At 45.5% G+C, this 14,359-nt stretch overlaps 1 protein-coding gene across 1 annotated transcript in view; it reads left to right on the top strand.

Annotated features, from left to right (window-relative positions):
- TRAPPC8 (trafficking protein particle complex subunit 8) overlaps nucleotides 1-14,359 on the top strand; it is a 3,178,250-nt gene that overhangs the window by 347,877 nt on the left and 2,816,014 nt on the right. Inside the window, exon 4 of the mRNA XM_044065843.1 lies at nucleotides 8,200-8,374. Within this exon, the coding sequence (XP_043921778.1) occupies nucleotides 8,200-8,374 (175 nt within the window). The remainder of the gene's footprint in view (nucleotides 1-8,199; nucleotides 8,375-14,359) is intronic.

The raw sequence follows: 14,359 nt of genomic DNA, 5'->3' as shown, positions 1-14,359 counted from the left end.
TGAGTCAGTGGGGTGACTGGAAATCTTCCACCCCTTCCCCGGAGGATTCCATATTCCTACAAGCTTTCTGCTCCCGGCCCCTACTTCCACGCTCGCTGCATGATGAATTTGACCAACTCATCTGCAGGAAGAGTCAGGATTCAGTAGAAGCTATCCCCAGGAGATCAGATAAAATACTTTCTCCTCCAGAGGATCAACCCCATTGGTCGAAAGGCTTGCCAGTAGATGCTGTGGCGGTGGCCACAAAAAAGAACCTGGTGGAAGAGAGACCTGCTGTTCATCCGCCCAACAGGGAGTCCTGGGCGGTGGACAGGTTAGGGAAGCGAGTTTTTGCTGCAGCGACCTTTGACGTGCGTTCGCTGAATTTCCTGGCACACTTTACGAGACTCCAGAGCGACCTTATTTCCGAACTCTCTGGTAGCCTCGCGGGTTAAGTGTCGGATGGAGCATGTGACAAAGTGGCTTCCCTACTTGCCACCCTTGAAGCAATTCCGAATTCCTCCATGAGGTTGCTCTCCCATGCAACTGAATGAGCAGCTAGAGCAGCAGGTGCTGGCGTGGTTGTCCGACATCATGCCTGGATGCGCATTTCTGACCTACCGGATTCCTTCAAGTCTTCCTTTTTGAATGCCCCTATTGAGCCCTCTGCGCTCTTTGGTTCTAAGGTCAAGGAAACTTTGGCCTGGTGCGAGCAGGATGGAAAGACCTTGTCTGTTGTGGGCCTGCGCTTCTCCAAATCTCAGTGTTCCTTCTCCAGGAACCAGAGGAGTGGAAAGTTGTGGCACAAGAAGTCGCAAGGATTCTTTCATGATACACGTGGCAAGGACTCCTCCAGAGGCAAAGGGGGGTCCGACGGTGGAAGATGCCCCTTTAGGGGCAGAGGGGGTTACCAGAATCAGGGCTCCAGAGATCCATCAGGGCTCCAGAGATCCTTTCTCCGGTAGACCCTATCAGTGCTCTTGAAGCGTTGCCCGATTGCTTTCCTCTGGAAGCAGTCAGGGTGCCTTTCTCTCTGCACCAAACAGCCTGGTCCTCCATTACCGACTATCTATGGGTGCAGAGAATTATCACCAGAGGCTATCACATTCCCCTCAAATTCTTTCCAAGACCTCAATTCTCCTTTCCTGACGTACCACCCAGTCAAAGGGAGGAGGCAGCTTCCGAAATCAAGAAGCTTCTTCTAAAGCGAGTCATCCAACAGGTCCCCCCAGGTCAATGCAGATTAGGGTTCTACTTCAGACTTTTTGGTGCCAAAAAAGATGGGGGACTGGAGGCCCATCCTGGATCTCAGTCGTTTGAATGAGTCAGTCATACAGACCAAGTTCCGCATGGTCACTATTCAATCCATCCTTCCATTCCTATGGGAGGGTGTGTGGATGTGCTCTCTAGATCTCCGGGATGCGTATTACCACATCAAAATGGACAAACGCTGCAGGAGACTTCTGCGCTTCCGGCTGGGGGCCAATCATTTTCATTTCAGAGCCCTGCCTTTCGGTTTCTTGACGGCCCCCAGAGTGTTCACGAAATGTCTAGCAGTGGTGACAGCTCACTTCAGACTTCACGGATTCCAGGTGTTTCCTTATCTGAACGATTGGCTTCTCTCCACCCCCATCAAGCATCTACTGACCAGGGCCCTTCGCTACACTCGGTCTCTGGCGTAGTCTCTGGGTATTACTATCAAATGGGAAAAATCAAACCTTCAGCCCTCACAACAACTGGAATTCATAGGGGCTATGTTCAACACTCAGCTCGGCCTAATATCTCTTCCTCATCACAGGCTCTCAAGACTGAGAACACAAGTGCAAGTCATACTCGACCGCAGAAAAGTGTCTGCAAGGGAAGTTCTGCAGGCTGTGGGTTCCGTGGCGGCAGCCATTCCCATTGTTCTGATGACCAGACTTCATATGCGCTTGTTACAGTGGCTTCTTCAAACTCAATGGATACACAATCATCACCCCTTGAACGCACTAATCCTCATCACCGATCTCTGCAAACAGGATCTCCTCTGGTGGATGAGAATGGACGAAAGTCTTTGGTGTCGCCTCTTTCAACCTCTTCAGCCTAACACCACGGTGATTACAGACGCTTCCCTGATAGGGTGTGGGGGGGGCACTTTCAGGGAAAATCTGTTCAAGGCACGTGATCTCCTCTAGAAGTCGACTTACATATCAACGTTCTAGAGCTCAGAGCTGTGTTACCGGTGCTACAAGCTCTTCATCCTCTCGGACCGATTGCTATCCATTCCGACAACATGTCTGTGGTCTGGTACATCAACAAGCAGGGAGGGACCAGATCTTACCCCCTTTGCTGCGAAGCTATGAGAATTTGGCAGTGGGCGATAGCTTCCAACCATTTCCTGATTGCTGCACACATCCTGGGGAGTTCCACCGTGATTGCGGACAGGCTGAGCAGATGCATCCTGCTTCCTCACGAGTGGTCTCTCAACCCGAGAGTGGCGGAGGAAATTTTCAGCCGCTGGGGCCGGCATTGCTGGGATTTGTTTGCCTCCCCCCTCCAATATGAAGTGCAGCAGCTATTGCCCTCTTTCCTCCGCACGGGGAGTCCCCGAGAGATGCTCTGACTCACCATTGGCCCGCAGGTCTCCTGTAAGCTTATCCTCCCATCCCCTTGATACTCTTGGTCTTTAGGAAAGCTACTCGGTTGAGAAGCAGAATGATGGCCTCGACTGGTTTGTTTCCCCTTCCTTCAGCCACACCTGCTCTGACCTCCTTGGATCCTGGACTTCCGTCAGGATCTCATTTCTAACCCCCAAGGGTTGTCGTCTCCAAATCTGACCACGCTCAAACTGACAGCTTGGTTGCTCCACTTCCGTTAGTAGCCAGGCTTGAGTCACTCTCTTCTCCAGTATGAAATATTATTTTGGTCTCCCATAAACCTTCTACCAGAAAACTTTATAAAGACAAGTGGAAATGCTTTTTCTTGTGAGCACAAGAGCTGTCTCTGGATCCTGTCTCTGTTCCAGTAGCTATGGTTCTTCAGTACCTGACCGATCTTTTCCTTAACGGGGCTTCTGCATCCACGATTCAGGTGCATCTAGCTGCCATCTCCAATTTCCATGATGGTTCAGATGGAATTCCTATTATATCTTCTCGTCTGTGTAAGACCTTCTTGAAATGGGATTTTTCATTCTAGACCTCCCATTAGGCAACCTGTGGAATCATGGAATCTGTCTAGGGTGCTTCAAACTTTGGCTCTACCTCCCTTCGAGCCAGCTGCAACCTGTGATGTGAAATTTCTGTCCTGGAAGACCTTGTTTCTGGTGGTGGTTACTTCAGTCAGACGTGTATCAGAGCTGCAAGCATTATGCATTGAATCCTTATTTGATTTTCCATAAGGACAGAGTATCACTTCACACCAATCCCACTTTCTTACCCAAGGTGGTTTCAGAATTCTCTATTAATCAGTCCATTGAGTTGCCCATGTTTTTCCCTAATTATACCAACAAAGGGGAATACTGTCTCCATTCCTTTGATGTCCACAGACAGTTACGTTTTTATTTGGACAGGACAAAGTCATTTTGTAAGTCAAATCAGCTTTTTGTTGCCTTTGCGGGCTCTAGAATGGGATCGGCAGTATCCAAGGTTACCCTGTCTAAATGGCTTAGGGATTGCATCTCCTTTGTTTATTCTCTGGAGGAGGAATCAGCTCCTGGCCACATTAAACGTCATTCCACTAGAGCTGTGGCCGCTTCTGTCGCCTTTCATGCTAGGGCTTCCATGGATGATATTTGTGCAGCCAGCACTTGGGCTAAACCCCATACCTTTATCAAGCATTACAAACTGGATTGGATCTCCAGGGGAAGAGCTGCCTTTGGCTCTGTGGTACTCCGGAATGTTCTTCCATGAGGGCCACCCAGATTCTGTAGTAGCTAAGGACTCTGTCCCATCAGTGAGGAATGGTAGAAGATTAACAACTTCAGATAAAGCAGTTATGTCTTACCATAATGTTCCATCTGAGTTGTTGATCTTCTTCCATTCATCACACCCTCCCACCTTCCCCCGCCAAGGGCTCCTGGCGGATCTTCGGGTCATTTTGGTGTGTTAGGGTTTTTGCGCAGAGATGGCATCTGCCTTTGTTTCTAATACGTGTTTCTACTGTATGTTCTGCAAACTCGATCTGAGGTATGGGATGAAGGGCATTGTGGGTAGTAACATGGCTCGAGAGTTTGGTGTATGCTAGCTTGGTATTTGGCCGACTTGGTTTCGAGGGCTCGGAACCGTACCCCATCATTGATGAATGGAAGAAGATCAACAACTCAGATGGAACGTTATGGTAAGACATAACTTCTTTTTTATGTTCTTATGCCTGTCACTGATGTTTACATTTATCTTGAGGCTAGTGGACTCCTTTGTTTTATTGCAGCTTTTCTGTTTTTGTTGATATTTGACATATTCCGTAAAACTCTCGAAAGCTAAAGATAGGAAGCATAGTATTAATGGATGTCTAGTTTTTCATTTTTTTGTCCCTGTGTACTGTACATGCATTTGGTCAGCATGTAGCATGGGAGACATTAATAAAACGTCATTTATGCATTGGACAGTAGAACATAATGTTCCTGGCTTAGGCAAAATCAACTTAAAAGATAAAAATAAGCTAACAAAGAAGGTGAATGTACCCAAAGTGAGAAATTCTTCTTATGGATCTTTCTCATGGATCTGTTCCTGCTAAACCCCAACCAGTTTATTCTTACTGTGTAGCCCCTTATTACTTCTTAGACTTGAATCCGCTCACCCTTCCTTTCCTGTATCACCCATTGTACTTTGTGTATCACAGTTTATTTTTCAGGTGTACTTTCTATTCTGCCTGTGCAGTGCTCTCCTGGCTTTTCTGACTATGCACTGCACTCATCTACTCCTAGTTCATAGTTTCATAGGTTTATACTAGGCTATCTGCCCAAGGGCATTTATAAGCCTAGTCAGAGTTTTGTGGCTTTCGCCACCCCATACTATGCCCATTATTTTGCTCTGCCTCTGTCAAGCAGTGACACTGAGATAATCCCTGGGGTATATCTGCGATCTCCCATCCATTGGTCAAGATTTCTCTTGAACAAAGCCAGCGAGATGCTCTGCCTCGCATGTACCGGGATTCTGTTCCACAGCATAGGGAGTCTCTGGGTGATGAATCTGTCCCTCCAGCATGTCCTATTAATAACCGTGTCAAGGTTTAAGTCTCCCGCCCTTGTAGTTCTGAGGGATCTAGATTTTTTGAGGTGAAGCATGTTCATTAATTCTGGGTTGGACATGGCCTTGTATGTCAGGCACAGGTCACCTCTGAGCAGACGGTAAGCGACTGAGTAGAGCTGAAGTTCCTTCAGTCGGGTAGCATAGGACATATTTTTGAGACCCTTTATCCTTTTGGTGAGGAACTTTTGGGGCCTTTCCAGTTGCTGCAGGTGTCGTGTCAGATACATTCCGAATGGGGCATTGTACTCAATCATTGGCCTAATGAGTGATGAGTACAGGGGGGCGATGACTTCCCTTGATCTAGATGTGAATCCCTTCATGATCAGGTGGGCAATGTAGAAAGTCTTTCTAACTACTTTGGCAATGTGAGTATCAAATGAAAGGTTACTGTCAACCTGGGTACCCAGATCCCTGATAACCTCTTCTGTGCTTAGTGGGTTGCCGCCTATATGGTAGCTAGGGGTAACCTTGTTTTTCCCGAAGGGTATGACTATGCATTTTTTGGCATTTAACTTTAGGCCATAATCTGGCACCAGTTTTCCGTTTCTATAAGACCCTTCTGAAGGATATCTGTGTCAGATGTGTTCTCAACTATGGTGCCCAGTTTGCAGTCATCTGCAAATTTTGTCAGCCATAATCCTCCTGTGTTTGCTTGTACTTCTGAAAAGTAGATGCCGAACAGGAGAGGGCCCAGGACTGAGCCCTGTGGGACACCACTTGTGACAGGCTTTGAGTCTGACATGGCGCCAGCAACTCTGACCCTGTGGGTTCTGCCACTTAGCCAGTTTGCAACCCATCTTGTGACGTATAGGTTTACATTTAAGCTGATGAGTTTTTCAATGATACCTGAGTGGGGTATTGTGTCGAAAGCCTTTGCCAGGTTGAGGTAGGCTGTGTGGACTGCCTTTCCCTCATCAATGGCCTTGGTGACTGTTTCGAAAAAGTCCACCAGGTTTAGAAGGCATGATCTGCCCTTGACAAAGCCAAACTGTGTCGGATCCAAAGTCTGCAAGTCTCCTATGTCTTTATTTATGAGTTCCATTATGATCCTCTCCATAGCTTTGCAGATCAAGCTTGTCAAGCTGATGGGACGGTAATTTCGGTCGGGTGGAGGCACCTCCCTTGTGAAGTGGGACCACAGTTGCCGTCGCCACTCCTTAGGCACGTATCCTGAGGTGAGGCTAAGATTAAACAGCTGCCCTAACTGCGGGTTTAATTCCTCATTGAGTTCGTGGAGCACACATCCGGGGACACCATCTGGTCCCATCGATGCTGTGTTTTTGCCTTGAGAGAGCAGTTCTCACCTGAGCATTTGAGATGTTTGGGGGCTATAATTCTCTGGTATAGATATCTCACCTTTTGGAGTTTGCACTGAACCTGTCAGCCAGTATGTTGGCAATGTCTGTAGGTTCAGTAATTTTTACATCATTTTGAACTAATTCTGAGCATATCTGGGAGTTTCTTCCAAGGTTTCTAACATAGCTAAAGAAGGCCTTATGATTGTCCTTTGAGTCCTTAGCGATTTTTCTCTCAAAATTTGCCTTGGATGATTTTATGAGAGATCTTAATTTTTTACTTATAATGATCAAGGGTGTTTTCCCTTTTAAGGATTTTGCTCCATCTTGTAGTAGCTTCCTCCTTTTGTTGTAGAGCTTGTTTATGGCTGGGGTCCACCAAACTGGACGCTTGCCTTTGGTACAAAGGGTCTTTGTTTTGTTTGGGATTGCCTGATCCATGCAGTCCTGTAGGTGCTGGTAGAAGGCATTTGTAAGTGATTCAGTGGCTTGAGTAATGGTTTCCGCAGTCTTAGGGGCCATAAAAGAGACCACACTAGCCTTTAGAAGTGTGAAGTCGGCTTTTGAGAAGTTTTTCACTGTGGTCTTTTTTATCTCAGGTGGGGGCGGAATGTGGACTTCCAGTGAGATTAGTTTATGGTCTGATCTCACCAGTGAAGGGTATACTTCTGGTGTTGAACATTGTGACCCCATGTTCGTGATGATGAGATCTAGTATGTTATCTCCTCTTGTGGGAGTGGTGACTAGTTGTTCCATGGCATTTGAGTTGATGAACTCTAGGAACATTTGGGCTAGAGTGTTGGGGCTTGAGTAGTGATCCCAGTCTATATTCGGGTAGTTGAAATCACCTAGTATGATGGTGTTTGGAGATACATTTATCCCCTCCAGTGTTTTCAGGAAAGCTATGTGAGGTTCCTGAGATTGAGAGGGTGGCCTGTAACATGCTACAAATTGCAGAGCAGTCTTGCCTATGGTTAATTGCACCTGGATGTATGTAGTTGTATTTTTTTTTTCATTTTTGTTATGACTGAACTTGCTAACCTGTTCAACTTTGTAGTACATTCTGAGGTTTATATGTGACCATAGTTACCGAATTTGATTTCTAATATCACTTACTTCACAACCTGCTAATTTATTTACTATTGCATTGTATTTTGTGATTTTGTGTCTACAGTTACCATTGTATTAGAGTTCGGCTTATATGTGAAACTTTTTGTACAAACTGTTATTTTCAACCTAGATAAGTGTTTCTGTATGGAGCTTTTCTCCCCAGGCCTCCACTGAAAATGGGCTCATGCTCAGTTGGACATACCGAGTTAATAGTTGTCAAAATAAAATAAATTAAAAATAATACCATGTAAGAAAGTAAAATACTCTCATATAATAATTGTATTATGTGTTGCATTTCCTACTGTATAATTGGAATTTATGTATTTTTGCAGAATGTTTTGCTTGAAGCATGCAGATTATTTTTTTTTTCTGTTTCCCTGATGCCCAGCAACAACTTGCCATGAAAATTTACATCTTTCATCTGTGCTACGTTGGGCGTAGTGACTTGTATTCGTAATGAAAACAATGAGCAAGTCCGATAAGGCTTTAAGTATACTTGGATTTGATTGTAAACTTAGTCTAAATGTGATTTTTTCCTGAAATTTGTGTACATTATTCTAGTTTGTCTTCCTTAATCAGAAGTGCACCAGGCATGTTGGTAGTTTCATCTAGAGAACCGGAACCTATAGAGCAGTTTCTGAAGCTGTCACAAGAGCAACACCGAATTCAGCATAGTAGTGATTATTCCTACCCTAAGTGGTTTATACCAAACACATTAAAATATTATGTGTTGTTACACGATATCAGTGAAGGAAATGAACAAAGGTATTTTTTTTTTATTTAGTTTACCTTCCTTTTATTTTTTTCCAGTGGATTTCAGTAATACACTTTTTCTTTTGAACTGTAAAGTTGCTAAAAGGCTGCTTCACATTCTGAGAGTATGTTTGCTGTAGCCAGGCCGTTGGTACAAACACCGTTGGTACAAACGCAGGGTGGCAGTACGGTTTCACTGGCAACCTAAGTGCATATTAATTAGCAACTTAAGCGCCGGTTACCTGGCCAGGAAGAGAAGAATGAGCCGATGTCCTTCAAGGATGCATCTGCAGTCATAACAAATGGGTTGTCCTGTCGTCAGGCAGCCCTTCGGTCGGCCGGATTCCAAAGTCTAGGTCTGGCCTCGGCTGGTGTCGCACTTCACCCGACGTCATCTCTCCTGGTCTTCGGGTATAAAGGCATCAGCCGACGCCATTTTCCTCAGTCTTTCTTGCTGCGTGGCGCCCGAAGCAGAAGCTGTTCGCAAGTGCCGGTCGGTCAGATCCAGAGATTACTACTACCGAATACTACCAAGACTTCTAAAAAGCTAAGTACCCCGTTGGGGACTCTTTCTTGCCTCAGCCGATGTTAGAAAAAGTAAATAATTGATGTTATGTGATCCTATCTCGCCTACATTCTGAATGATGGGTTCGGAGCCGATCCCTCGGCTCCGACTCGGCACGCTTATGCCAAAGAGCCAAGTCTCTTATTGGCTGAGCTTACTATATCCCAGGATGCACCACCACCAGTCCCCAGATCTCGCTTGCCGCTTCATGTAAGGCGTGGTCTCGAGCTGGCTGGGCTAAGTAGTTTATTAAACTAACTTTTCTGTCAGTTTTTTGCTGTTTTTTCTCACAAAAGCTGTTTTAACAGCTATCGTTAACTTTGTGTACGATTTGGACTTGGAATTGTTGTGTGTTTGAGTTCAGTTTGTTTTCGGCCCCCCTCCATTCAGGGCCTTCCCGGACTGTTAATATTTGAATTACAGGGTCTCTAATAATTATTTGAATTGGGTTAGAGTTACCTGTTCTTTTTACAGGAAGAGTTGGCTTTATTTGTTACTGTAAGCTTATATCAGTAGTTAAAATTTAGTGTACTTTCCTGTCAGAGTGACTAGATTTGTGTACCAACATGTCTCAACCACATAGGCCTTCGGGCTTTAAGAAATGTTCTAAATGTGCTTAATGAACTTGTGGGAAACAAATACCTCATAAGGATTTCCACTCGTACTGCCTACCTTGTTTAGGCCCAGACCACGACGTAGCAGCCTGTTTGGCCTGTGCTTCCTTCAACCGACGAACGCTTAGGCGTCGGTCGGAGTTTGCTGAACAGTTTTTCGGCTCAGATTTTGCGTACATTATGCCGTCGGATCCTCCGACTATTCAAATTGTTAAAAAACGCAAAGAAAAAGACTGACACTTGCGGTCCGCGGTTTCGGCCGAAACCACGGTTAAGCAAACCGCGAGTGTCTCGGTTTCGGCCGAAACCGAGCAAACGGGTCAATCTTCAGCTGAATCCATGACTACTACCGAGGCTCTTGCTACCCTAGTTGAATCGGCCTCTGAAGTTTTGCCTACTAATGTGGTTCCTATTGAATTATCAGACACCATCCCTTTGGATGTCTGTACCCCAGCACGTGGTGCTGCTAGGCCTCCTGCAGCCATGTCTATTAAGGCCTTTGCCAGGGCTAAAGCAGCCAAAACTGCTAAATCAGTGCCTGTTAAGCCCCCCTCACACAGGCCCAGTTCCAGTTCACAAATGCTTACTTTGGCAGAGGGATCTCATCTCTTTAATTAGGGGATCCCAATCTCACCCAGACAGGGCCTCTCAGCCTCCAGAAAAGAGACCTAGAGCAGAGCCCCCAGAGCCAGTGTCCTCTTATGATTCTTCGGATGACTCAGACATTATAGACCATCCAGAGGCTCCTTTTTCTACTTATGAAGATTCCGATGCTGAAGAATCTATTCCATCTGCCTCTCCACCAGAGGAATTTTCCTTTGGGGAAACCTTACATGCCATGAGAGAACAATTCCAATGGCAGGGACAAGATTTCTCAGATTCAAGAAAACGGCTTAGGACCTTTCTACACTTACCACAACATAGGCCCTTAGCTATACCTCCAGTTCTGCCTGTTGTGGATGATGCATTTAATGATGTTTGCACTGCTCCTGATACTTTACCTCCAGCCCCTGCCAAACCAGATAGGTTTTACAGGGTACCAGACACTCATCACCACCTATACAAAGCCCCACTTGCAGATCCTGAGACTTCATCACCACCTATACAAAGCCCCACTTGCAGATCCTGAGACTATCTCCCAGGGGCCTAAGGCAGTAGCTTCGACCTCAGCAAAAAACCCTCTCCCTTCTGAAAGGGAATCCAGGTCCGTAGAGAGATGGGGGAAAAAAGTTTACACTTCTGCTACTCTCTCAGCTAGAGCTTTGAACTGTCAGTTTCATATGATCCAATACCAAGAGTTTATGCTTGATCAGTTAACTAAGAAATTGTCCTCTGATGACTCCTTAGATAAGAAATATGTTTTAGAAATGGTGAATAACATTCAGCAGGTTAGTAACCATTCTTTAAAATGTAGCTATAATGCACTGGAGGCTTCATTTAGATCAGCCATGACTGGCACTGTTATAAGAAGGCATGCATGGTTGAAAGAACAGGTCTTGCCGGATCATGTTAAAGCAAAGCTGTTAGATGCTCCTATGGATAAGGCCAGTCTATTTGGTACTCCTGCTCAGCAAGTAATGAAGAAAATGGAAGAGAAGGCAAAATCTGTACAAACAGTTAAGGATTTCTTATAGGTTCAGCCCCCAAGGTTTAGCAGGAACTGGCCTTCCAAAAATTGGTCCTTTCCAGACTCCTCAAAATCTCAGAGAGGCAGGAATAGACGTGCCAGAGGCAGAAATCAATCCAGAGGAGGTGCCTACAGAGGACGCCAGTGGCAAGGGAATAACCAGCGAGGCACAGACACAACCACTGCCACTGCACCAGGACAATCACAGTGACTTGGCTCTGACACTGCCTACCAGGGAACAAATAGCAGCACCTTTAGGCGGAAAGTTAGCTTTATTTTCAAAAAATTGGCACTATATCACAAAAGACAAGTGGATTTTGCAGACCATAGACCAAGGCTACAGGTTTCACTTCCACACCTTACCAGTGAAAAGAGGAATGCCAAACCTACCTCCAAATCAAAAAACAGAAGCTCTAAAACAGATAGCTCAATTAACAAAGATGAGAGCTGTGGAAAGAGTACCACTAACAGAACAGGGCAAAGGATTCTACTCCAGACTCTTCCTAGTACCAAGAAAAGAGAAAAGTTGGAGACCTATTCTCGACCTGTCCGTCTTAAACACATTCATCATTTGACCCTTCAGCAACTTCTTCCCATGCTGGGCAAGGAGTTTTGGCTGGTAACTCTAGATCTCAAGGAGGCATACCTGCACGTCCCCATGCAGAAGATACCTCAGATTTCTTGCAGGATCAGAGCATTATCAATTCTCAGCATTGCCCTTTGGCTTATCTAATGCGCCCAGAGTATTCACAAAATGCCTGGCATCAGTAATCGCTCATTGCAGGCTACAGGGAATCCAAATTTATCCATACCTGGACGACTGCCTGATACAAGCGGACAACAAAAGCAAGCTGACAAAAGACTTACAAAGAGTCATTTGCTTACTACAAGCCCTGGGATACACAGTCAATTTAAAAAAGTCAAGACTGATACCATCCCAAACAAGAACATTCTTGGGTGCGGAATTGGACACAGTAAAACAGATGGCATTCCTAACTGCAGAAAACAAGAACAACTCCTCTTTACTTCTTGGCATTAACAAAACAGAACAAACTAACAGCAAGAAAAGTACTGCAGGCCTTGGGCTTCATGGCATCATGCATAATCCTGGTCCCCATGCCAGACTGCATATGAGAAAGCTACAGTGGTACCTAAAGAATTTATGGTCTCAACACAGGCACAGCTTAGAAACCGAAATCCCACTAATCCCATGCCTGAAGCAAGAGTTCCTATGGTGGGCTCAAGCATGCCAGTCAAACCCAGGCTTGCCTTCCACAAATTTCAAGCAAGCCAAACCATCAGCAACGCCTCAGATCTAGGCTGGGGGGCACACATGCTGGACAAATGCATACAAGGATTGTGGACTCCAGACCAGCTGCACCTGCACATAAACCAAAAAGAAATGCTGGCAGTAAAACTAGCAATCCAGAATTTCAGACCATTCCTCAAAGAAGGCCATTTAATGATAAGGACAGACAACACCACAGTCATGTGGTACATCAACAAACAGGGAGGCACTCATTCATACCCCTATGCAGAATGACTCTGGACCTTTGGAATATGGCTCTGAGCTACAACATCCAGTTACAGGCAATATTTGTACCGGGAAAAGAAAACATCCTAGCAGACATGTTAAGCAGAACTACCTCGGATGCTCACGAATGGATGCTACACCCGGACATCTTCAAGGCCATCACAAAGAAATGGGAATGCCACAAATAGACCTATTCGCATCCCCACTCAATCACCAACTCAAGAAATTCTGCACAAGGACATACCACCCACTAGCATGGAAGGTGGACTCTGTATCCTTCAGTTGGAAAGGCCTGACAGCATATGCATTTCCACCTCTCCCTTTGATGCACAAGGTACTACTGAAAATCAAAGAGGAACGCCCAAGGATAATTCTGATAGCTCCAAATTGGCCAAGACAACACTGGTATCCATTGCTGAGGAGCATGTCTCTGGGGAGGCGTGGACACTACCCTGATGCCTTTGATGTTAACTCAGAACAACTACAACATCATGCATCCAAACCTAAAACTCTGCAACTGACTGCCTGGAACATCACATAACAGCAACTAACCCAGACTTATCCCAAAGGGTGAAAGACATTATCCTTGAAGCCCGCAGACCTTCAACAAGAAGGTACTATGCAGGACGATGGAAAAGGTTTGTCATTTGGAGTACTGAAAGAGGAAAAGATGTGACAAAGATAGACATTGCTAACATCCTGGAGTACTTGGCAGAGCTTCTACATACAGGCCTGTCCTATTCCTCCATCAAGATACATGCATCAGCTATTTCTGCAGAATACAGCTTGGATGCCCCTGCCTTCTCGCATCCTCTACTCAGGCAGTTCCTCAGAGGAATCAAAATGTAAAACCTCCTAGGAAACCACCATTACCAGCATGGGACTTGAACTTTGTGCTAGAAAAATTGACACTCCCTCCATTTGAACCAGCAGCAACAGCAGATCTTCAACACCTATCATGGAAAACTGCTTTCCTACTGGCAATTACTGTCAAGCTGATGGGACGGTAATTTCGGGTTGGTGGAGGCACCTCCCTTGTGAAGTGGGACCACAGTTGCCGTACGCCACTCCTTGGGCACGTATCCTGAGGTGAGGCTAAGATTAAACAGCTGCCCTAACTGCGGGTTTAATTCCTCATTGAGTTAAGTGGAGCACACATCCGGGGACACCATCTGGTCCCATGGATGCTGTGTTTTGCCCTTGGAGAGAGCAGTTCTCACCTGAGCATTTGAGATGTTTGGGGGGCTATAATTTTCTGGTATAGATATCTCACCTTTTGGGGAGTTTGCACTGAACCTGTCAGCCAGTATGTTGGCAATGTCTGTAGGTTCAGTAATTTTTATCATTTTGAACTAATTCTGAGCATATCTGGGAGTTTCCTCCCCAGGTTTCTAACATAGCTAAAGAAGGCCTTATGATTGTCCTTTGAGTCCTTAGCGATTTTTCTCTCAAAATTTGCCTTGGATGATTTTATGAGAGATCTTAATTTTTTACTTATAATGATCAAGGGTGTTTTCCCTTTTAAGGATTTTGCTCCATCTTGTAGTAGCTTCCTCCTTTTGTTGTAGAGCTTGTTTATGGCTGGGGTCCACCAAACTGGACGCTTGCCTTTGGTACAAAGGGTCTTTGTTTTGTTTGGGATTGCCTGATCCATGCA

This window comes from Protopterus annectens, chromosome 3.part0 (genome assembly GCF_019279795.1).
Source record: "Protopterus annectens isolate FY-2018-M chromosome 3.part0, PAN1.0, whole genome shotgun sequence".
Lineage (NCBI taxonomy): Eukaryota > Metazoa > Chordata > Ceratodontiformes > Protopteridae > Protopterus > Protopterus annectens.
This window is presented reverse-complemented; position numbering and strand designations above follow the sequence as displayed.